Source organism: Anomalospiza imberbis, chromosome 6, assembly GCF_031753505.1.
Source record: "Anomalospiza imberbis isolate Cuckoo-Finch-1a 21T00152 chromosome 6, ASM3175350v1, whole genome shotgun sequence".
In the NCBI taxonomy this organism is placed as follows: domain Eukaryota; kingdom Metazoa; phylum Chordata; class Aves; order Passeriformes; family Viduidae; genus Anomalospiza; species Anomalospiza imberbis.
The window spans coordinates 17396969-17419461 of NC_089686.1; the positions used below are offsets into that span (position 1 = coordinate 17396969).

The window sequence follows — 22493 nt, forward strand, 5'->3', positions numbered from 1 at the left end:
CTGACTGTGCAATTTAAATCTGCTGCCTGTGGATATTACTCTGGAGAAGCTGGGAGGAGTTGGTTTTTTACTTTCAAGACTAAAGCCTTTCAAAAGGGAGCTTGACAACAAAATCACTAAGAGAAGATGCATGTGTGCATCAAGCCACATGTTTTTTCTGTCTAATAATGGGAAAATTTGGAACGTTTTTGTCAACATCACCAACAAATATCCAGGAACCCCTGCAAGCACAATGGGCTTCTTCCTCCTGGTGGAAATTCAGTTCATCTGCTCTTTCCACTGGGCAAGTACAACAGGTGCAAGTCCTGGGCATGTAGGGGAGAGGTACAGCCCATCCTGGAACACAAGGTGCCTGTACCTTCTGCTGCTAACAGGGCTGAGGAGAAGGAGGGACAGGGGAGAGATGAAAGACAAGAAACTTCAGCAAGTCTCACGTGCGTTTAGCCTTCAGAATTGTGTGTCACGCCTCAAAAGAAAACTAACCTTGGAGAGAAAAGCTCTCATTTCTTCTACTGCCTAGAGGTGCAAACAAAAAGAATGTGGCAAAGTACCGTATGTATTATAGATAATTTAATATTATATAATACTTAAATATCATGGTGACCATAAGAAAAAGGCCAAAAGCAATACAAAATAATCCAGCCTTAGGATTGGTAGATTTAGGTGCTGTCATCTATAACATAGTCTTGGGCAAAACTCTAAGGCCCAAATCCAAATAAACCTTTATTTCTTAATGCATATTTGGGCATCTCCTGTCCCCAAGAATCTAAATACATTTTCTTGCTTTGGGGTTATAATTTCTTGATTTTGTGCTCTTTGAGATGAGGATAATAATGGTGCTTTTCACTGCCCAGAGCTGTCAGTCTACAAAATATTGGCTCTGCATCATATTCTGATGCTTCACTAATGGAAGAACTTTAAACAGGGGGAACATAACTGTGAAAAAGCAACAGAGCTCTCCATTAGCTTTTGCAGGGAAGTGAATTTTGGTTTGTTTTTCTTTTCCCCCAGTTGAACTCTTTACTCTGAGAGATACAGAGTAAAGTATTTCTTCAGAGACCTGCGGGGGTTGAGAGTCTAGTTCCAATGTAGTTACTTTTCATCAGCAGAGCATTAAACCTTTTGACTTCATCATGTTTTCTCTTCAACTTTTGCTTCTCGGAGCTGCCATTCCACTGTCTTTGAAAAAAATGGTGACAGTCATGCTCTGTTTACTGGTGAGTTGGTTTGGGTGAACATACTGAATTAACAGCAAAGCTGCTATCTGTTCTTGTTAAAATAAATCACTTATAAATCACTTTTCATTCAGCTAGCATAATTATTTAAATCAGCTTTTTTTCCCCTGGTTATTTCCTTTTTTTTTTTTTTTTTTTATTTTTTATTTCTGTTTTTTTCTTTTTCCCCCACACACATGAAGGATACCTGACAATCTCTTCAGGAGTTTCTTTTCAGGAAGATGATTCACATGGCACTTCCGCAGAGACTGAATATTTGAATAATTTATTTATTATTAGCATTCAGTGTGTTTGCAGTGGTATTATTGAAGAAGTAAAATTAAGTCAGAGGAGTTATGCAGTGTGTCCCTAAGGGAGTAATTTGAACAGCAGAGCTCTCCTTTGTTTGGGAAAGTGGGTAAACTCCTAGAGGGGCTTCTGGAGTCCTGAGCCTGCTGGGAAGGGCTCCTGTTTGTGAGAGGATTTTGTAATGGCCTTAGCACTGGACAGTCAATTAAAAAATCCCAATGAATTTTGCAGTGATTGCTACAGAAATAGTGACGTTGGGGTGACATTTTAAGCTCTGCATTCTATATAGGGTGTGTGTGTAGCTGTGCAGTTTGTATGTAGTCTTTTTATTCCTATTTTTCTAGTTGAGTGTGTAAAATATGGCAAAAGGTGTTATTTATTAAGTGCCTGAAGTGTGGTCCTGCTAACGTTGATGTTAGAGCTATTAGTATGGAAATGGGACCTCTAGCTATTTATATTCCCTGTGACCAAAAGGTCTGAGCTACCTTTGGTCTCTGAAGTTGAGAAGGAAGAAAACTGAACTCCATCAGACAGGTCTCAGTAATGGTAGATCACATTGCAGAGTACTCAAAGATAAGTTGAATTCCTAATGTGTTTAAACTCAGTAACTTGGGTTTCAAATCTGCATGGGTGTCTTTACTATCTTTACAGATAACTCTGTTTATTTTGTAACAGTCCTGTGTAGTGACTTTTGAAATTATTATATCTGAATGACTCAAGATGAAGTTTACTGACTTTGTTTACTTCCCTTGACAACTGGAGAGTGTGGATGAGTGCCGCAAGGCAAGTCCTACCACAGTATTGAGCTTGGGCAGAGGTTCTGGCCACAGGTCTACTCACCTCTTCTGCCTTCAGTCAACTTCTGTGTGAGTGGTGGCAGTAAAACAGCACTTTGCAGAACACACCAGAGAGAGAAGTAACTGCTGCAAGTTCCTGCAGTACTGGCCTGGCTGCCTCAGTAACTGCTGTAGTGTAGGAAAGAAAAGATACAGAAGGTTATCCCCAAAGCATGAAAAAGGTAAGGAGCTGAATGGTCCTTGCCCTGGCAGGTCAGTGCTGAGGTAAGCTACAGGTACTCTTTTTCCAAGGATGCTGTTAAATGGCTTCATATCTGTTCTTAGTTTATTTTCAGGTTGGTCCTGCAGGTGATGTGGTTATGACTTTGCAATCTGAACACTATAATCTACTTCCTTTAAATTGGCAGTAGCTGATCTCAGCTTTTTTAGGAAAAGTATTTTCTGTGACTGACCCTTCTGTAGGCATCAGCACAGATGCTTTTGTCTAGAGACATGTTCCAATGTTCTTCCCACAAACACACGTACAAGGACTGACTTAAAAGTGGAAAACTGACTGTGGTGCTCATGGGTTTCAGTTGGGTAAAGGAAAATGGAGACTAGATAGAGCAAAGGAAACTGCAAGTTCCTGTTCAGTGACTTTTTCCTTTACTACGACTGCCAAACATCCTCCAATGTTTTCCTTTCCGTGCCAGGAGTTGTAGTCTGCTTTAAGAGTGAGGGCTGTTTGCCTGTTGTGATTGCTTGCATCCAGGATTACTGGATACCTGGTGACACACTGAGAGCATCTCCTAAGGGGCTGTCACACAGCTGGGAAGTGTACTGGCTTTGATCACTGCAGACAAGGAGATAGGTCTGGCAGCAGCTGGTGTCAAACCTTTCCTCTAAGTGAAGTTTAGGGCTAGGCCACTTCTGCCTAGGCTGGGGCTTAGAGTAGTAAATTTCAGTGGCCTGTGACAGGAATATAGCATATTACCAGTTAGATCCTATATTACAGGAGGCATTCTCTGAAAAAGTCCCAGTTGAAAATTAGTGGTGAAATTTGTATAGTATCTTGGAAAATGGTAGAGTGTGGAAAGATTTATTTTCTGTAACTGTGAAATTATTGTGACTATTGCCATCAAAATCTCTGGGCTGATGAGCTGGAGCATATGCTCCGTGCTGAGAGCCTGTGAATGTTTGGCATTCCTAAAATGTGAAGGTGGCTGATATTAGAAGCAATCTTGGCTTTCATAATTCTAGAGTCTGAGAGCAGAGCTAGAAGAGAGGCATATGCCTGTGCTTTACATGGAGATTACTAAAATAAGAATATTATTGCAGTTGTGTTGCTATGAGCAGTTCTGGTGATGTGCAGATTGCTATCAGCAAGGGAACGCTGTTGTCAAGTCAGGCTGTTCCTTGGCTATGTCAGATTTCTTGAGCCAGACCTATATTAAGAAAATCATAACAGAAGGTCTAGGAATTTTTAAGATGCTCTCTTGCTATGACCTGCGTGTTTGATGGGCAGTCACCTTTTTTGGATCTCTGGGGAAGCCAAAGCTTCCTAACTAGTAAAAAGAGGAAAATTATTGGACAGACAGTGATGGTGATCAAGTCTTAGCAGTTTATGTCTTGTGAGTTTTCTTGTATGCTGTCTGTGTTAATGATGGTCATGGTTAACATTGGCAATAATTTTTCCCCTCTAACATGGCAGAAATTTCTTCCTGTCAATCAGAGCAGATCTTTGTTCTGCTGGTAAGTTCTTGATTGTATACAAGGCATTTCTTAAACATCAAAAAAAAAAGGCAAATTAACAGAAATTGAATATTACTAGGAGAGCTTAATTTTGTTTGAAATGTTGAGAAATGTAGAAGCTATCTTAAATTGATTGGGTGGTCAGTGGCTTGCACATTTCACTGCTATGCCTTATTTAAACTAAATGTGAAAAAATCCATTGGTTTCAGATATTGGAATAAATCTTTCCGCTAGAAATTTTTGAGTTGCACACATGAGAGCGTGCAGAGCTCTGGGGTGGCACAGTTTGTTCTTACAACTATGAATTCATAATTTGATTTTCCTGAAATTGATAACATAGTAGAAAATGAATTGGGATTGCAAGAGGAAAGGAGGCAGGATTTTTTTTTTCTTTTTCAGGAGAAGTGCAGTGTATTCAGAAACCCGAACATCAAAGCCAGGGCATCTTTTGGGGTAAGTAGTGCTTTACACTACAGGTTTACAACTACTAGAAGTACACTTGCCAAGATAGTAGGCTGTGAACCCACTGTACACAGCACTTCTTCCTTGCATCCTTTGTAAAAGAAGGCAAATTTGCACCTGGATCTTGACAGACAAACTTTAACAAAACAGTCCTCTCCAGTCAGCAGAGTGAGGTAAACTCATTTTCTTACAAGTGTAAGAGTCTGTAAGACTTTTAGACTACAAAAAATTTTATCTTCTGTTGAATGCATTTAATACTGATCACAAGTTAACATAGAAAATGTAACTTTAAATTGTTTTAGAACAACCTTCGTCAATTTGGGAATGAGATGATAGGATCTTTGGCTTCATGTACAGTTTATTTCTCTTAGTTTCTTTTTTTTCAGGTCAGAATGTCGTAGTGCTTGGGATTGGATACAATAAAAATAATAAATTCTGTTTGACTCTGATAATATTTATGTGTCTAGCCAATCATTTTGCTCTCTAGTGCACAAGAAGGATAAGGTGAAATTGAAATTAAAATTACACATACAGTGATGGGTAATTCCAGTCCTGATTTTTACATACACTCCTATTTTGAATCAAGATACTAACAACACTTCCTGCATAGCTTTCATTTTTATATTTCAACATCCATGCTTTGCATCTTTTACACACAGTTTATTTACTTTGTGTGAATACATGTGTTGTTTTTTGTTATAATAAAATAGGAAATCTGTTTTGGGAACCAGAAGTTGAGTTTCAACACTCAGTTTCTGATATTAATACATTAAGAAACTTGTTTCTCCTGAGAAACAAGAACAATATGTGATTTTTCTTGGAGATGAAAAAGTAGCTAAGGACAGACCCACTTGATCAGCTGTGTGTATACAAATACTTCTGTGCCTGTGTGTATATTTAAATGTATTTGAATACCAATATAGGTAGTTATGTATTGAACATGTGCAGAGAAGTACACAGTTATGTAGAAAATCCCTTTTTGTGCTAAAGATTTGGTGCATCTGCCCCATTCTGATTGTCATAAATTAATGGTTTGGCTGCTTAAAGAAACATCATCAAAGGTATTGGCAAAAGTAGGGTTTAACATGAATTTGTGAAAATACAACTGTACAGAGCTGGATGGCAACATTCACTCCATTCCCTACTACTACACAGGTTAAAGCAAACAAAGGAGGATCAAATTAGAAGCAACTTAGAATGATTTACATGGCAGCCACAAATGCAAAAGGGGGTAAGGGTGCAAAGGGTACAGATGCAAAGGGGTTTGGCAACATTTAATCATTGATTGAGAACTTTAACATGAACAAAGTGATTCAGTAGGGTTCACTACAATTATAACAATGACTTAACTGTAGGTTTGGGTTAGTAACATTCATACCATAATCAGTTCACACACACAGAGATGAAATGATTGGTACACCTATTTCTGTGTGTAAAGGTGCCTATCAAAGATTCCTCTCAAATACATAAATCTCTCTGAGCTTCCTAGCAGACAAGGATTGCACCTTGAGGAGCGCTGACCTATCTGTGGGTGGTGACTTTCAGCCTAGGCCTCATCATCCAATAATGGTGCTTCAAGTATCTCAGGCTTAAGGTTTGCAAGCTCTATAAACATTTTCTTCTCTTTATTATTTTGTGTTTCTGTCATTTCTTCCTTTCAGTCCTGTGGAGAAAAACGAAGTTGTTCCCCTCGTGATTTTTCTTCCCCACTCCCCTTCAAACAGTTCAACTTTTGATTAGTGCAGTTGACATTGCTAATGCTTGAGGCAGATTGGCATTAAATAAACAAGGTATATTATAAAAGCGTTTTGTTATTTTAAAAAATTGTTTAATCTTACATGACCATGAATTTGTGTTTACATTCTTCACATAAAAAACTTACTCTATTACCAAAGATAGGTTTCTATCTGTGTCTTAGGTAGCAGACACCTTATTTGCTGCATTCAGTCTTTATAGGGAGGTCAAGGCTCTGTCTCTTGCAAATATTGCTGATGAGAGAGTTATTTTGCTTTGGGGTTTTTTAAATAATAATGTCAAAACCTGCCTTGGTCACTGAAGAACCACAAGCTAGATCTGCATTTTCAAACTTCTTGTAGAAATGATTTAGTGGCTTAGAAATATAAATTAAGCAAATGCTGGCCAAGGTGCCTGATTGATTAAGAAATTAAAGAATTTCATATATTTATTTATTTTATTGGGTTGTAGTCAGTCTGTGAGATGTTCTGGCTGTTTGGTTTTACTTTTTGGCTTTCCAAGATAGTTCCTTTTACTGTGTCTCTAACTTAGCTGCTGCTTTTAAATGGTTTACAGTGTCTTGTACAAATACAGCTCTTTCTACTCTTTCTGTGCAAATGAAGCTGCTGTATTATTAGTAAAAAGATGAGACTTTAAACATGTGAGTTGTTGCCTGAGTAAAGGCTTGGATACAAATGGTGCAGAATACAGCACGGACACTTGTTCTTAGTACTTGGGACAGTATTAGTCACCAACAAGGCAACCTGTGTACAGCACGGGTGCTCAGCAGACAGTTTCATACAGAAAGGCACTTCTACTCAAATTGATTCTCAAAATACCCAGCAAACCCTTTAATTTCCCCATACCATCTGTTGAACAGCTTAATGCTTGGAGGCAGAAATGAGACAGGGCAGAAGTGGATGGGTACAGAACTGAGTGAACACACAGTAAGTACTGCAAGGTCATGACTCCCTGGCTTTTCGGGTCAGTCACGATGGGGCTAGCAGGGCTCCAATTACTTCTAAAGGATAGGATCCAAATTTACTGGAAGATTTCTGAAATTAATCCTTCTGAAATTTTGTTCCTAGGATCAGCAGTTATTCTTTTGCCAGACTTGCAAGTGCATATAGGTCCATGGCATCATGATTTATTTTGTAAACATTCCATGATTTGATTGCTATCTTTAGCAATGCCCCTCTGTCTACATGGAGATGTTTTTCTTGAAGAGTGATACACATTAAACTCTTCCAGGTAGCTCTTAGTTTTCACTCTTAGGAGGATGACCAGCAAACATTATAATACAAACATTCCTGATTTTTTTTGCTGATATTTTGCTTTCTCTGTGATTAACTGGAGCAAGACATCTTTTTATTTAGCAGAGGAGGAAAATTAAATATAGAGGTCCAGAACGAGACGTGCTAGTACACAGGACCACTGAACAGCTGTTCAGCAATCTACATATTGAGTAAAATAGCTTAAGATGATGCTAGTGAACTACTAGTCTACTAAAGGCATCTCTCATTTTTTTTTCTCAGGGTTTTGTTTTTTGGGGTCTTTGGAGGGTTGGTTTTTTGTTTGGATTTTTTTTGTTTGTTTGGTTTTTTTTTTTTTTTTGTTTTTTTTTTTAGTTTATCTGAACAAATAAGTACTTTAAGTGGAATAGTAATCTTTACCACTGAAAATTAGGTAAAAATAATAAAATAATAACAAGGAAAAAGTGTAACTTAGAAACAGATCTTCACAGTTACATAAAAACAGTTTGCCGTTCCTCTAGATGTTTTATTCAGCTGGTAACCCTGTTTTATAAGCTGAAATTCTTTTCCACATAATATCCTATGGGAGTGTACTCTGTAAGCCTGACAGGAGAAGGGTCAGCTTTATAGACACAAGACAATGCACAAAGAATCTTAAAACTGCTTTTTTTGAACAGCCATAACTTGCTGTTCAGTTCAGGCCACACCCAAGCATTGTAGCCCATGGTCAAGGGTCCTGAGAGGAGAGTGGAGGTCTGGCAGTGCTGCCTGTCTGCTGCCTTAGAAAACTCGTGTTTGAAACAACTAGCTCTGCTTTCATTTTGTACTCTGAACTCACGTGAGCACCCGTGTCTGTAAATGTATAACCCCTCCACCATGCTTTTCACATGTATTTATTATACATTTATTACTTCACAAGTAACTTAATGAAGGTTGGACTATTGTTAATGAAGGATATGAAGGGCTTGAATCACTCACTGTTGCTGCTATAATTGGCATTGTGAGCCTCTGCTTCTGTGTGTGTGCTGGTTAAAACAGCCATCTACACTGCTTTTAGGGACTACCTGATGTGCTCAAGTGCAGCACCCTACAGACTTGAGGCATTGTCGTATTACAGGTATCTCTTTCAGCCTCAGCTAGCCTGGATTCTTCATTTAGGTTATTTCTCTAGTATTTATTAACAAAAAATCAGGAAGGGAAATGCTGTTGACTTTACATAGGAAGCCTGCAAGCTGAAGCCTGTATTTCTTCCCTGCGGGCGTGACATTTAGTCATTCAGAAGCAAAAAGAGTCTGTATCGTAAGTACCTTCAGGTATGCAGACCGCATGCAAAATAATAAACAAGAGTTTCCTGCTGACCTTGCTCGCTGGAAGGCAGCAGTTGCCTTTGGCCAGGAGACTGTCTGCTTAGGGAAGTCAGTCCTTGGGGGAAGGTGGTGATGCTCAGCTGGCCAGTGTCAGGAGGCCCCTTTGAGGGGTAGAGTGAGGTGGCCTCTCTGAAAGGAAACTGTCAGTATGATCCCACAGTTCCTGTGGGCAGCTACTGTTTTGAAAAGAGGCAATTTAAAAAGCAGTGTTGGAGACCTGTGAAAGGAGAAATTAGGCTGATTGCTAGTTGGAGTAAACCATCGATGTGTTTATAAATGCATCTGAGACACCTTTCTGAGAATTTGGATGTACTTCTGTGCTTGGATTCCCTGAACTGACTGGCAGGGAACAGTTTTACATCAAGTGGTAAGTTTCTTAAATGACTCAAGATTTAGCCAATTCTCATGAATCCAGAGCAAATGCTGAAGTTTGTGAAGATTGTGACATGCTGTTCTTGTTATACCAACACAAAGATTCATCCCAGCTTTCACTACAACTGCTTTGTGATGGTGGTTTCACAAGTCATAATTCTTCTACACTTGCTGAACCCTGCCAGGCTGCTGTTCTGCCATAATGCATTCTACTGACAAAGCTGACTGTCAGTTATGTTAATTGGCTATTGGTAGTGATTTGTCTCCTACAAGTCAAATATAGGCTGGAAAAAAATAAGCTTAAATCTTTCCATACAATTTTAATTCAGCTCTCCTGTTATGTGTACTTTAGGATACAGATCCTTTTATTATATAATTGCTTAACCTGTGGGGGTTTTTTTCCATTAGTCACTTGCTGCTTTCAGTGCATTAACTGTGGAAATGGTGATTTGGAGGACTACTTCAATCTACTGAAATGCAGCATTTTCTAGCTTTCAAGTGCATCACCTTTTGGTGGGTAGAGTTGGTTTGGAGATTTTTCATTCTGCCACCTTCGTGACTTCCATTTAGGTTTGTTACTTGTATATGGAAGAAAATCTAGACCCAATTCTATCGCACTTCTGTATTCTGCTTGTCAGTTCTGTATGAGATGGAATGAGTTCATGTATTGGATTATCTCAGGGTCTCAAAAATAATAAAAATTGAAATCTTGAGCACCCATTCTGAAAGTTTAAAGCTACTCAAATTGTACTGAGGTATTCATTTAGCAAAAAAGAATTCTTAGTTGTTTATTTGGGTGGTTTTCCCTTAGCCTTTGACCATGCAAGTGTTGCTACTCAGTATTTCATTCACTAAAATTGAAGCTCTGGGTCAGTTATCAAGTAAAACCATTTCCATTTTTAGGACTTCATAAGCTTATTACTGTAATACAAATATATGATATCGTAAGTTTATTCAGACAGGGCTTTTCTGTAATTGGTATGGCATATGACAAAATTAGGATGAAGAACCGGCCCTGTGATACCCAGTGTCTAAATTCAACATGTCTAAATAGGACACCTTAGGTTTTGGGTTTTTTTTTTAATTTTCAAAAACTGTGAAATATTTTCAAAAATGATAAATTACTTGGATTGTGATAATAACTCACAGCCACATACTGCACCTCTCACTCTCAAAATACTTTCAAGCATTGTCTAATGTCTAATTAAACCACAAAGCATCCCTTCTGGTGTGTTGTAGATGTCGGCGAACCCAATGGGAAGAATGATGATGTCTGACTTATTTCAGAAGGCTGAATGAATTCTTTATTATAATTATGCTATGATACATTAATATACTATATAAAAGAGGATACTAAAAACTACATGCTACTCTCTCTGTCCTATCTAACTAACTCACAACTAGTGACCCTGTTCTCCAGAGCCCAGACCCAGGTGGATCCGATTGACCATCAGGCCCAAACAATCCACCGTGATCCAACCAGGCATTCGCTCTAGGTAAACAATTCTCCAAACACATTCCACAAGAGAAAAACAAGGAGCAGAAACAGAAATTGTTTTCTCTTTCACTTCTCTCTGTGCACCTTTATAAAAATCCTGAGGGAGAGAAATGTGCTTGCCACACTGGTGGGTTTGGGTGAGCACCAGTACCCCTGGCTTAAATGGAGGGTTTGAGCAACTTCTTCCGAGTGAGCCTATGCCTGTGAGGTGTGGCAGGAGCCACAGGATTGCAGAGCTCTCCTTGGTTCCTGCATACTTTTTTAAAATTCACCTTGAGAAAGATTCCCATCATAGTCTAGAAATGTGCCTCAAAATTGTTAATTATCTGGTTATACATTTTGGACATGGCGTCTCCAATGAATGAAGAATTGCATGGTCTCTCAGTTGGGTAGGAAACTTGCCATAGGTTTTCTTTGCTTGTAATGGACACTTACTGCAGGATTGCTTTACAGAAGGCCAGAAATAGGCTGGTGTTAGAGGGAGTGAAGGACCTTCTGCACTTGTCCAAATGAGAAGATGCATATCATGGCCAAGGAGCAGAGAAGGGAACTGGGGAATAACCGGTTATCTGTGAGAAGTGGTTGTAAATCTCATTAGCACTTCCATGACTAGAGAGTGTATCTTTTTATTTCCAACAATCTGTATGAGTTTTTACTGCAGGCATGGCTGCTGTGTAAGAGCAGCCCATGTGTTTCAAACCCCAGTGACACCTTCTGCCATGAGTTCCCAAACTTTGGCATGTGAACTCTGAAATTTCTGCCAGGACACTACGAATATGTCAGGTGTTGTCCCTTGGGTGTCTGTACTGGCAGCTGGGGCTGCACATACGTGTGCAGGTCCCTCTGTCTGTACAGCTGTTGGAGCAGTCACGTAAGCAAGTATGAGGTCTGTAATTTCCTGCAGTATTTTCTCTATTTAAAGTACTTGAATCACAGAGCACTCAAATTAAGTAGTTCATGCACTTTGGAATTGAAGAGACTGCCTTGGAGAAACTCTCCAACTGCAGCTGAATTAATGCTAACCAGGCCTGAGGACTGCTAGAAATAAATGACTGGATGAGGGGCTGAGAAACCTGGCAGAGTTTCAGAATGCAAAGGTGGGGTGGCTGGGGAGCATTATCTTATCTAAATGGTAATTTCTATTCTGTATGTTAATTAAAACACATAGTGTACAAACTAGCATTTAGGAAGTCTTTTGGAGGATCTTTTCCTAAGGGGATGTTTTGCAAGTAAATTGTGAGTTGTACGTGCCTGCTCAGTGCAGCCTGTAAGAACTGCACTGAAGCAAAAAGTCCAAATTATACACCCTCTTTAAGCAATGGCATCTTATGTATGTTGATAGTTTGGGAGAATTGTTTTTATTTTGTTCATAATAATACATTTTGATATCATTATGTCAGAGAAAGAACAAAGCCATTTTCATGAATCAGTAGAGATTAACAGTGTGATATTGAGGAATCTGGTTCAAGAATACAGAAAGGAGTAATCAGTTTCAAAAGAAAATTTTCTGTAGGAATCAAGACATTTTACGTATTTATTTATATCTTAATGATTTTTTCTTGTGAAGACTGCTTAAACAAACTGATTCATGGATCAGTTTGGATGAATTCAACCTTAAATATTACTGTCTGTTTGTTGTAGGTGTAGAAACAAGGTTCCCATCTAGTAATCAGAAATTATTTACATGACAGGCATGTTTTTTGTTATCTTGTCAGTGGTGTTTTCTTTGCTTTTTTATTGTACATTCATGACTGATTTGTATTCATTCTTGCTTGCGTAACATCCCTTTTTCTGCATCTTCGGTGGCATGATCTCCTGCCCTGGAAGAGATAGCTCAGGCTGATATTTTATTGGTTGCTATGCCTTATTATGGAACATAGGCACATACCTCCTCAAAAAAACCCACAAAAAAACAACCAAACAAATGCAGCAAATCCCCCTAAAAATGTTTCTCACTTGAAAAACGGTAGAATTTCTCAGCTTTGTAGTAATTGTGATGACCTCAGGTGCAGCCGATGAACAGCAGAGCCAAAGAACAGTCTTCCACTAGGTTTAGAGGCAAGGATTTTGGTTTTTAAACTTTTGCAAAAGGACAAATATTTCCTGTCATGGGAAGAAGTTACAAATGCCTGTGTGGAATTAAAAGGGATTTGGAAATAAAATGCTACCCTGTGCCCCAAATATGAAATTGCGTGTGGCTTGCCTGGGCATTTCAGGAAAATCCACTGATCCACTGTCCTATCTAATCCAAATAATTAGATTTTGGATTAAGGTAGGCTATAGTCATCAAAACCAGAACAGGTAGAGATAATTTTTGTCCAGTCTGAGCCCTCTCTTATTATGCGTAGGGTTTTTTTCCTATTTATAAACCTCTATATCTTTCACTTCAATGATTAATCTACAGCAGAGAGCAAAAGTTATTAAGGCTAGAAACAGACAAAAAGATAAATGCTGACCTTTCTAATTGGCTCTTGAAACCTGAAATATTTACTGCTCAAAGGATTTATAATGTTTGTTGAATGATTTGTCATCCAAACTAAGTATTTCTTGCTTTTTCATGAAGCTGTGCTGACCTCAGCTGAATAAATATCTGTTGGTGCCTCCACATAATGGATTTTTTTGGCATCATAGTAGAAAGAAATCTAACTTCCAACTGATTGACAATAAACTTCAGTAGCCAAGTATACTTTGCTGTTGGTTCCCTCACTTGCTTTGCTAAGTGCAGTTGTGGCTGGAAATTAATGGTTTGCTTCTTTATCTGAAGTCTTTGGCACCAGGAGTCAAGACTTAATCATTCTCTGTATTGATGGGTAGCAGAGCATAATGGATCTCTCAAAGCTGGGTGGTATTTTTGTTGTTTGCATGTGTTCTCTGGAGGTACTGGAGAGGGCTATAAAACCTGTGATTCTGTGCTCCACTGTGGATTTGGGATTTTCAAGTCTGCCTCTGGGGTGGATGGAGGTTGTTCCCTGCTGGTGCCGAAGCTGAGATGCCCAACAGTACACTAGAAAGCATGACTGTCACCACTGAGAACGTGCTTGTTTTAACTGTGTTATGCAGGGTAGCTAGGATTAACTATATGCATTGGACTGTATTACAGCACATTTTATTAACAGAGAATAGTAACTTCAGCATTTCACTGACAAATCTGTAGTCTCTCCTCACAATAAGGACTCAGTAAATGTGATGGAATGGATTGCCTTTGTTGGAGTGTTGGTCTGTGAAAAGTGGCTGTGAAAAGAATGCCAGAAAGTACTGTTCTTTTACAAAGAGGAGGAAAATAGACAAGCAAAAAAAACCAAAAAAGACCTTTCCTGTGGCTTTGTTGCTGTGATAAAAGCAGTGCATTCCAGAGACTTAGGAAAGTGAGTCTTTAAAACTGGCCTAACACACAAAAGTGCAAATGCACTGAGCTAATCTTGAAAAGTAAGTAAAATCACTTTGACTTTAATAGAGAGTGGTAAGCTATCCTACTGAGCCCCTGATGGATAAATGAACATTGATGTTTCAGGATCAAAGTATCCCATGTAAACTCATTCTTAAGTATTATGTAACAGCCAAGGATTTTAGGAGAATTATGATGTAAAAGTCTGATGCCTATTTAATAAACTGATCATTAATTACACTTAAAACAGTTTACTTCTGAGGTGAAATGAAGAGTAGCTTTGCAACTCTTTTCATTTTAATTGCAGCATCTGTTGCAAGCCTGGGTTTCTCTTCCCTGCTGCATTGATGCTGTATGTATATTTTTGGCAGTGCTTTGGCATGGTTTGATTGTACTTTGGAGGGGTGATATATGCCTATGCCATGTGGCACTGACTGGTTTGCTTAGGAGAAAAACCAGGAGCAAATTCTTGAGCCACTCTAGCTATTTGGGTCATGGCTTCCTAGCTATGCTTTCCCTTTTTTCCCCTATCTCTTCTACCACTTCCAATTAAATCATATAGAGGAAGGCACCAGTCATGTACCAGCCTTATAAAAAGATGTGTTACTAGGTAAATTATGATTAAATTTGCTCAGAACCTCTGCTGTGGCTCAGGAAGGAATACATCAGTACCTAGCAAGTTCTGCAAAAGCTTCAAATAACATGCCAGCTACTTAAAGTTTGGGACCAGCTATCAGCTGTGTATTTGAATCCGCCATGTTCTGTAACAGCAAATTCAACTTTGGACTTGTTGCTCTGAAGTGAGAAGTAGGCTCACACTCAAAATATTTGATCTTCAGCATTGCTTCAATTTCTGTAGCAACTGATGTCTGAATCAGAAGAAGAATGGGCATTTTATAGTTACACTTTCCAAGGCATGAATGTCCTGACCTAGAAGGACAATAGGTGCAAGTGTTTGTAGAGAAGGAAGAGTTAGTACCTTACCTGCTATCAGGTCAGCAATGACCCAAAGCACTACATGGACGTTCAATTAAAAAGGAAAGAAAGTCAGTATTATCTTGTTGAACTAAAACCAGAAAATCTTACAGCTTCATTTCTTCCTGAAAAATCTGTTTTGTCCAAGAAAAATTAACCCCAAACTTTGAAGTGAAGACCTGAGTTTTTTTGTTATTCACAGGTAAGTATAAAATTTTCGTTTTCTGAGAGAGTAACCAATTTCAAGAGAATGGTACTCCAGGTTTGATTGTAATTCCTGCAGTTTCTTCTCCTGTGGCCATTAGAGGAACAAAACCAAATATGTTGCTCTCACTTGAGCCAGTGGTGTGAGGCAATGTGCTCAGCAAACATTGCTGGATGTTGGTAAAAGCAGCTTGGGGGAAATTTTGACCAGTTCTTTTTCGGTGGAAAAGATTCTATTTCCTCCCCCACCATCCCTTTGAACAGTGTTGGTTTGCTTAGTTTTTTGAGAAGTCCTGATTTCACCCAAGGACATTAATTAAGGAAAACCGCATGCACAAGTTTTGCACTGTGTCTGTTTGATACAGAAAACAGTGTTAGGTGTTGCCTTGTCCAAATACAAGTTGTAATTGTTTTCTTTCTTAGTTAATGGTCCTTCAGGATGTGATACATCAGCTGACAGAGCAGAATGAAAGCTTCACGTACACGGCGTGTGAATCCTGGTATTGGAGCCACTTCTTTGTTACCCTTGGGCTGAGTCCTCATCCCAGCCTGCATGTCTGGTAGACACAGTGCCGTGAGCACCTGTGGGCTAATCCATGGCTGCTGGAAACACCTGCAGTGGTGCTGCTCTGTGTCACGTGACGGACTAGTTGTTCAGCCCCTGGAAGTCTGTAGAGTTGTAGGAGCTTCCACCAAAGGATTTAAGACTGCATGTGTTCTCAGTGAAAGAAATTTTAAGAAAACTTTCCCATAAGGACCGAGAGTTTGCTGTGGTAGTGCTGACACATGTCCTTCATGTAGCTGTAGTTTCAACAGGCAGAAACGAGCTTGTTTCTTAATACTGGCATTACCTGGGGGCTTTAAGTTTAATTAGGGCATGTACATTGTAGTATTGTCATGGTTTGACATGGAAGGGAATTTTCTCAGGAAGTTGGTCATCAAACCAATCAGTGGTTGTGGTTGGGTGGTAGGATATTGGCATTTGGACTGACCACTGAAGGCATGGACACGCCTCTGAGAGCACAGGGGGTTAAAAGCAAGAACTCCAGGGGAGCTCCCTCTTTGGTTCTGGTCAGTGTGGAGTGCAGACCCCCCTGCCCAGCCTCAGGCTGGGTGGGGGAGGGGAAGCCATGTGGCCTGGTTGAGGTAGGCCAGGGGTGAAGAGTCTGGAACCAAGCCAGCTCCTGCGGACGGAAGGGTGGAGAGAAACGGAGATGCCTTTGTTTCGCCACCCCCACCCCCCCACCCCCCCCCCGAGGAAAAGAGACAGAGAGCCTGATGGCACCTGGAATTTGCCACCAGAGGAGAAGGAGAAGGTGGGGGGAAGGTACCCAGCCATGGGAGTTGGGAGTTCTGGGCAGAGATTTCAGCCTCCAGGGAGTCCGAGACTTTTAACTCTTTCCTGGGAAATGAAGGCTTTGTAAAATATTACTCCTTGATTTGAAGTAGAAGAGAGACAGTCTGGGATCTAAGATGTTAGAAGAAGGAATTTTTTTGGTGGGAGAAGATGCTGGAGTGGCATGTGGCTGGACTTTTCTTGTTAGCCATAGACTGAACCAAATTCTCCTGCAACAGAGACTGCATTTTTAGGGGGATGCAGTGGTGAACCGAGAGACCTGCTTCAGCAACTACCAGCACAGGAATGGAGAGAACAGAGAAAAGCTGAGCAGGGTGTGGTGATGCCCTCTGTCCTCAGGAAGAAGATGATCTCCGTTCTTGAGACCCTTGGACCCAGGGGAGGAAGAAAATGGGGGGGACTGTGGTCCCAAAATGAGAAGCTGAACTGTTGTCTCTTTTGGTCCTTGGCAAAGCATCCTTAAAGGAGCCCTGTGAGCAGTCTGTCCATGCACGGAGGTGAGAGCACTGTGACATGGAAAAGAGAGTATCACACTGGCAGATTTTCTCCGGGCGGTTGCCATGTATGACATAGGAACACAGGAGGTGGCAATTGTGTTTCCTGGGGGGGGTCTGTGGTGCAAGAGAGACTTCTCCTTTGAAGGACTGAGTGTTGATTATCTGAAGGGTGGCAACTTGATCAGGAATCCTGGGTGGTGTCTCACCGTGGTTTGTTGGAAATTGAGTGGAGGAAGGAGGAGTGTTTTAGAGGGTCTTCAACCTAGATTTAGTGTTTGTGTCTTTTATAGTAGTAGTAGTTTAGTAAAGTTTTTTCCCTTTGTTATTAAGCTTGGACCTACTCTGCTCTGTTCCTGATCACATCTCACAACATTTATTTGGGAAGGTGCATTTTCATGGGGGTGCTGGCATTGCGCCAGCGTCAAACCGTGACAAGTATGAATTGCAGGAGGGGAAAAGTTTCCTATATTTAATCATATTTCTACAACTTTTTATACAATAATTACGTGTTTTACTCTGAACATCAAGTTATATTGGGATGTAAATCGTATAGGCTGAGTCTGAATTTTAAGTGTGAGCCATGTTTAAAAAGCAATTAATGTAGAGAGGTGTGCTGAGTGATAAATGGGGGAGGAGGCTAGCAACTGAAAATGAAATTATCTTGCTGTAACAGTTTCATGTTCAAGAGATGCAATAGACAAGCAACTCGTGCAGTGCCTGACTTTCTGCTGGGCTTTTGCACAAGACAAATCTTGGGGCAGCACAGTGTATGCTGGGCTTTAGCTGGCAGCTTTGATTTTTCCTGGTGGCTTTCCTTTGTCCACAGTAAGGATGAGTGTTTAATTACATAAACATCATTTACTGAATATAACATAATCAATTATAAAAAGTTTAAGTTTTACTGTGGGTTTGGAAGACATTAAAGAAGTGAGATTCTTATGTGTCTTAACTTTTTCCCCCCAGTGACTCATGGACCTGTATGCAGCACTCTGCCAGTTGTACCATTTACCGCTGAAAATAAATAGGGCGAAACTCGGAAGAGGTTGCAGCAGTACTGTCAGGTTATCTGAGGGGCCTTTTGACTACTAATCAACTTAAATATTTTCTTTGTATGCAACTCTGTCGCTGGTGCAGGTGTATCTGACTGCAGTCAAGTTACAGGGGGCAACACGTGTACAGGAGCAGAACAGCCCCCTGTGGTTTTTATTTAGTTGGATCTTTAAATCAAGCATTTCCCTTCCCTCCAGAACCGACAGAGCTTGACGTAATAGAACTTGTGAAATAAATTTAGAAAGATGCAATGGGTGATGAGTCACTACTTCAGTTAATTCAGTAAATCCTTTCTGTATTTTAAAATGTTTATTTTGTCTGTAACCTAAAAACTCTTCCAAAATGTTGGGCTGGTTTTAATTCTTTATGGTGTTCAGGAAAGAGAATGATTTACTGAAGATAGCGAGAGTAAATTATGATTCAATTTGCCAAAAGAAAGAAAACTAAGTTTCTGTACTGTATTGAAAACTAAGTTCTTTAAAGACCTTCCAGATTTTAGGGCTTATAAATCTTGCAAGTGCAATTGAAATTATTTAATACGTGAAGCATCAGTGTTTTAAAATATGAGTCACTTTTAAAAGCATTGCTGCAATTACTATATTTAAAAGTACTTATTTGGAAATAATTCAGAGCTTTTTTGTTTTGCTTTATGGGTTGTGCTATATTTTATTCTACAAGAAATGCAGAACTGTAGCTGTACCTCCTGAGCACTAGACTTCGGCAGATTTTGCCTTGGTGTTTTATTAATTTACAGGTAAATTCTCCTTGCAGGTACACTGTGTACCACCAAAAAACATTTTGCTGGCACAGCTGCATTTACTAAGTAGAGTAACTTACTTCACAAGCATCATGAAATACAAATTGGCATGTGGTGACTCTCTCTGTGTTGCACTGTCCCTCGTCAGACCTTGGTAGTTGCTGAGAACTGGCTGTGATATGGTTTCTTGGGAGTGTCATTCTGCCTGCCAGGATCATGCGCAGCTCTGGCTGCATTCTGCTCGCCCCAGGCTTCATCCAAAGGGGACCATGGGTGTGTCCCTGGCTGGCAGTGGGACAGGATCTTGGTGCATTTGGGAGCCCATCAGCAATATGCCAGCTATAACTGGGGAAGCTGGAATTGGCAAGTATATTAATGTATTATTTATCCTTTTTAAAACTGGAAAATATTTTAGTATTGTTACTGCTGAACAGCTTCTTGGCTGTGCAGGTAAGACTGCCTTTTGGTGAAGAACTGCCACTATTTAAAGCTTTTGAGAGCACAGTGATAAGTATAAGCAATAAGCAAAACTCCATAGCTACATATTAGATCATACTGATGAACATTATTACTGGGAAGGACTATGTCTTCTGACATAGTGCTGTACACCTTGGCTTTGTTTGTGTGGTTTTTTGGCTCTTTGCTGTCTTGCTCCAGACCACTGTTGCTATTGCTGAAAATGGAGCATAAGTTTGAATCCAAAAGCCTTTCTGAAGTTGAAGTTCCAGCAGTCACCAAGGAGGGCAGAAAATCAATGCTGCTTGAGGTAATGTAACAGGAAACAGAGGGAATAAAGTGGACTTTAAGTGTCAGAAAAGGAGGTTACAAGGATTGGCTATGCCATTAGTTATGGTGGAGTTTTTTTAGGAACAAAGACGCCATATATGTTTGTAATCCATTGCTTATATTGTTGAGAAGTACATTGTAAATTGGCATTTCTTTGCCATAATTAGTTTAGAATACAGGTGTAAAGGAATAGGGCTTGGATGTTTTTTTCAAGGTTTTGTTTATTAATATGTTTTTAAATGTTTTGCTTTATATTGCCAGTCTGAAGTGCAGATCAAGTTAACATTGCAACAGCTACCCTGTATAGGTATATGATAAACATAATTTTGTAAATACCAGTCAGGGATCTTAGAGTGTTTTATAGAACATAACATAAAAGACACATTCCTTGCCAAAACTTCCTTTGTGCTGGGCTTCTCTCTAATGTAATTTCCATCAGTAAAAGAATAAAGAGAGCATGTTTTTGGGCCCATTTTGCTTGGCAATGCACAAAGGAAAAGAAGGTTGGGCAGGGGGATTGAGAGTATTATTTCTCAGCTACTTCACACAAAGAAATACTGTAGTGCTTTCAGGAATCTCTTGGTACGAATGCCTGCTGTCACAGGCAATCAGTGTTGTGCCATTTTGACACAGCTGTATGGAATACTGTGGAATGTTATAAGATTGTTACCCTGGACTTAGTACAGGAGGTCTGGAACTGGGCGAGTCTGATTTTTCATACTCACATGGTTGCTAATTGTGGAGTGAGAAAGGTTTCAGTGAGCAGCTCTTTGGAGACAATGTTGTTGAATACAGTGCACCTAAAGGAAACTCAGCTAGTGCAGAGCTGTTTGGAAATAGGCTGGCTTGGAAGGACTGAGGGTGTCTGTCTGTCTTTGGGTCTGTGCAGTCATGGTGTGCTGTCGTACAGGAGTGGGTAAGAGACAACCTCTACCACTTGCAGAGCACTCAGCTTGGCTTGGCCTTCTGATTTTGTCAGCGTGTCTTATCATAGTCCTGATAGTTTAAAATTGGGGTGGTTGGTCTTTCCCTAGTTTGAATTTAAACACAGCAGCTTGGTTGAATACTCCATCTTAAAAGGGATGCAAACAGTGTAGGAGAGCTGGACATTTTGGGAACTTGTTATTTCAAGCCTTTATGCCCATAACAGTAGAAGTCTGTCCTACCAGTGCGTCATCCCAACGCGATAAGTTTGACTGTAGAACATGGAGTGCATGGCTCTGTGTGGTGCTGGCAGAAGTGTTTTCTGCCAGTTCTCTTAGCAGTAGTCAAGGTTTTACTGTGTAGAAGAGGTGAACCCTCGTTTTGGAGGGGTGGAGAGGGAAGAAGCCAGAAAGCCACAAGCTCTGCCTAGAGCAGGCAGTGCTACTGCCAAAGAGAGAGCAGCCGTGACCGTGAGCAATTATCCTGGTTCAGCAGCTGCCTAAAGAGGTCGGGAGGAGAGACTATGCTGTGTGCTTGGCATGCACTGAAGTTGTTCTGCTGTCCTAGCCCTACACAGGGAAAAAGCAGAAGGTAAAGAGATGAAGTTCCCCGTGGCTGTTAGCATAAACATATGCACACGGACATGCTTCATGCTTGGTAACTTATATCCCTGTTGCCCTCTTTCAAATGATCTGTGAAATACTCAAAATGAGATAACAGTAAATAAAATGCTCAGCCTATTTTGCAACTGTCAATAAACAAATGTCTCCATTTTATGTTGTGTGCACACGTTTGGTTATCATATGTTTTCTGCAGTCCTGCTGCTTGATGCTTTGTACATCTCTCCTTTTGGGATGAGCACATACGAATTTTCTCTCCTAATTACAAATTGCATTGCTTAAGCTAGTTTAGTCATTGTAAGAGTGGCCATTACTTCATTAATGTGTGAAAAGAAAGATTCAACTCACTGTACTTCTTCTGTTCACAGATATGTTGAGGACAGGTGACTTTATTCCCACACATAAAATTTGAATATACTGTCTTCTTTATGCTCAAAACGTTACACTTCTTCCTTAGTTGACTTACTGTGAGAACAACCTTTAGATCTGTCTCTTTGACATAAAAGAGAAACTGAAAGTTTTGTCCAATTTATTTATGTTATATTGAATTCCATCAGATTTTATTGGCGTTCTTTCATTTTTCAGTTTTCAGGAAAGTGGTTCATTTAAAATTTAATTTTAAGATATGTTTTCTTGATGTTGGTTCAGTATTGCAGCCTGTTCTATTTGAAGTGTGCCTCTGGTATATGGCCCAATACATCATGCTGTCAGGCTGAGAGGGGAGAGGATGTTTGAGGATTCAAGAGGAGGTACAGGCCCATCTGTACATTTTCATATTTGTTTGGGTTTTTGTTCTTATCAGCCATTCAATTTCCAATGCCAGTTTTGGTTTTTTCGTTCTTGAAGTTGAGCAAACACATCAATATGTGTGATTGTAACGTATTTTGAAACAGAATTGGTGTATTTGTTTGCTAGTATATTCTAGGAAAATTTTATAGGCTTTGCATGATGAAAACAACTGATTTTGCCTCTGGGCATCCCATTTTATTTACAGCAAGAAGGGGAATTGTGATGTGTGAATGAAGGGCACTCTATTTGTGTGAACTGTTTCCTTTTTTAGTCTTTCAGTCTGGTGTTTCCCTGCTATTTTCTTTCTCTCAGGCATTTATATATGGCCAGTTTAACAGTTTCCTTCAACAGTGTCTGAGGTTTTGCACATTCTTTCTTGTGCTTGCTCTTGTATTTCCCATTAAAAGAAGCT

The 22493-nt window shown here is 39.8% G+C and overlaps 1 protein-coding gene across 13 annotated transcripts in view; it reads left to right on the forward strand.

Annotated features, from left to right (window-relative positions):
* FOXN3 (forkhead box N3) overlaps window positions 1-22493 on the forward strand; it is a 138217-nt gene that overhangs the window by 68179 nt on the left and 47545 nt on the right. For 8 of the 13 annotated variants that reach the window (XM_068192631.1, XM_068192638.1, XM_068192637.1 and 5 more), the window contains one exon: window positions 4451-4504. The exons of the other annotated variants lie outside the window; for them this stretch is intronic. In XM_068192631.1, the coding sequence (XP_068048732.1) occupies window positions 4451-4504 (54 nt within the window). The remainder of the gene's footprint in view (window positions 1-4450; window positions 4505-22493) is intronic. 13 annotated transcript variants of the gene reach the window in all.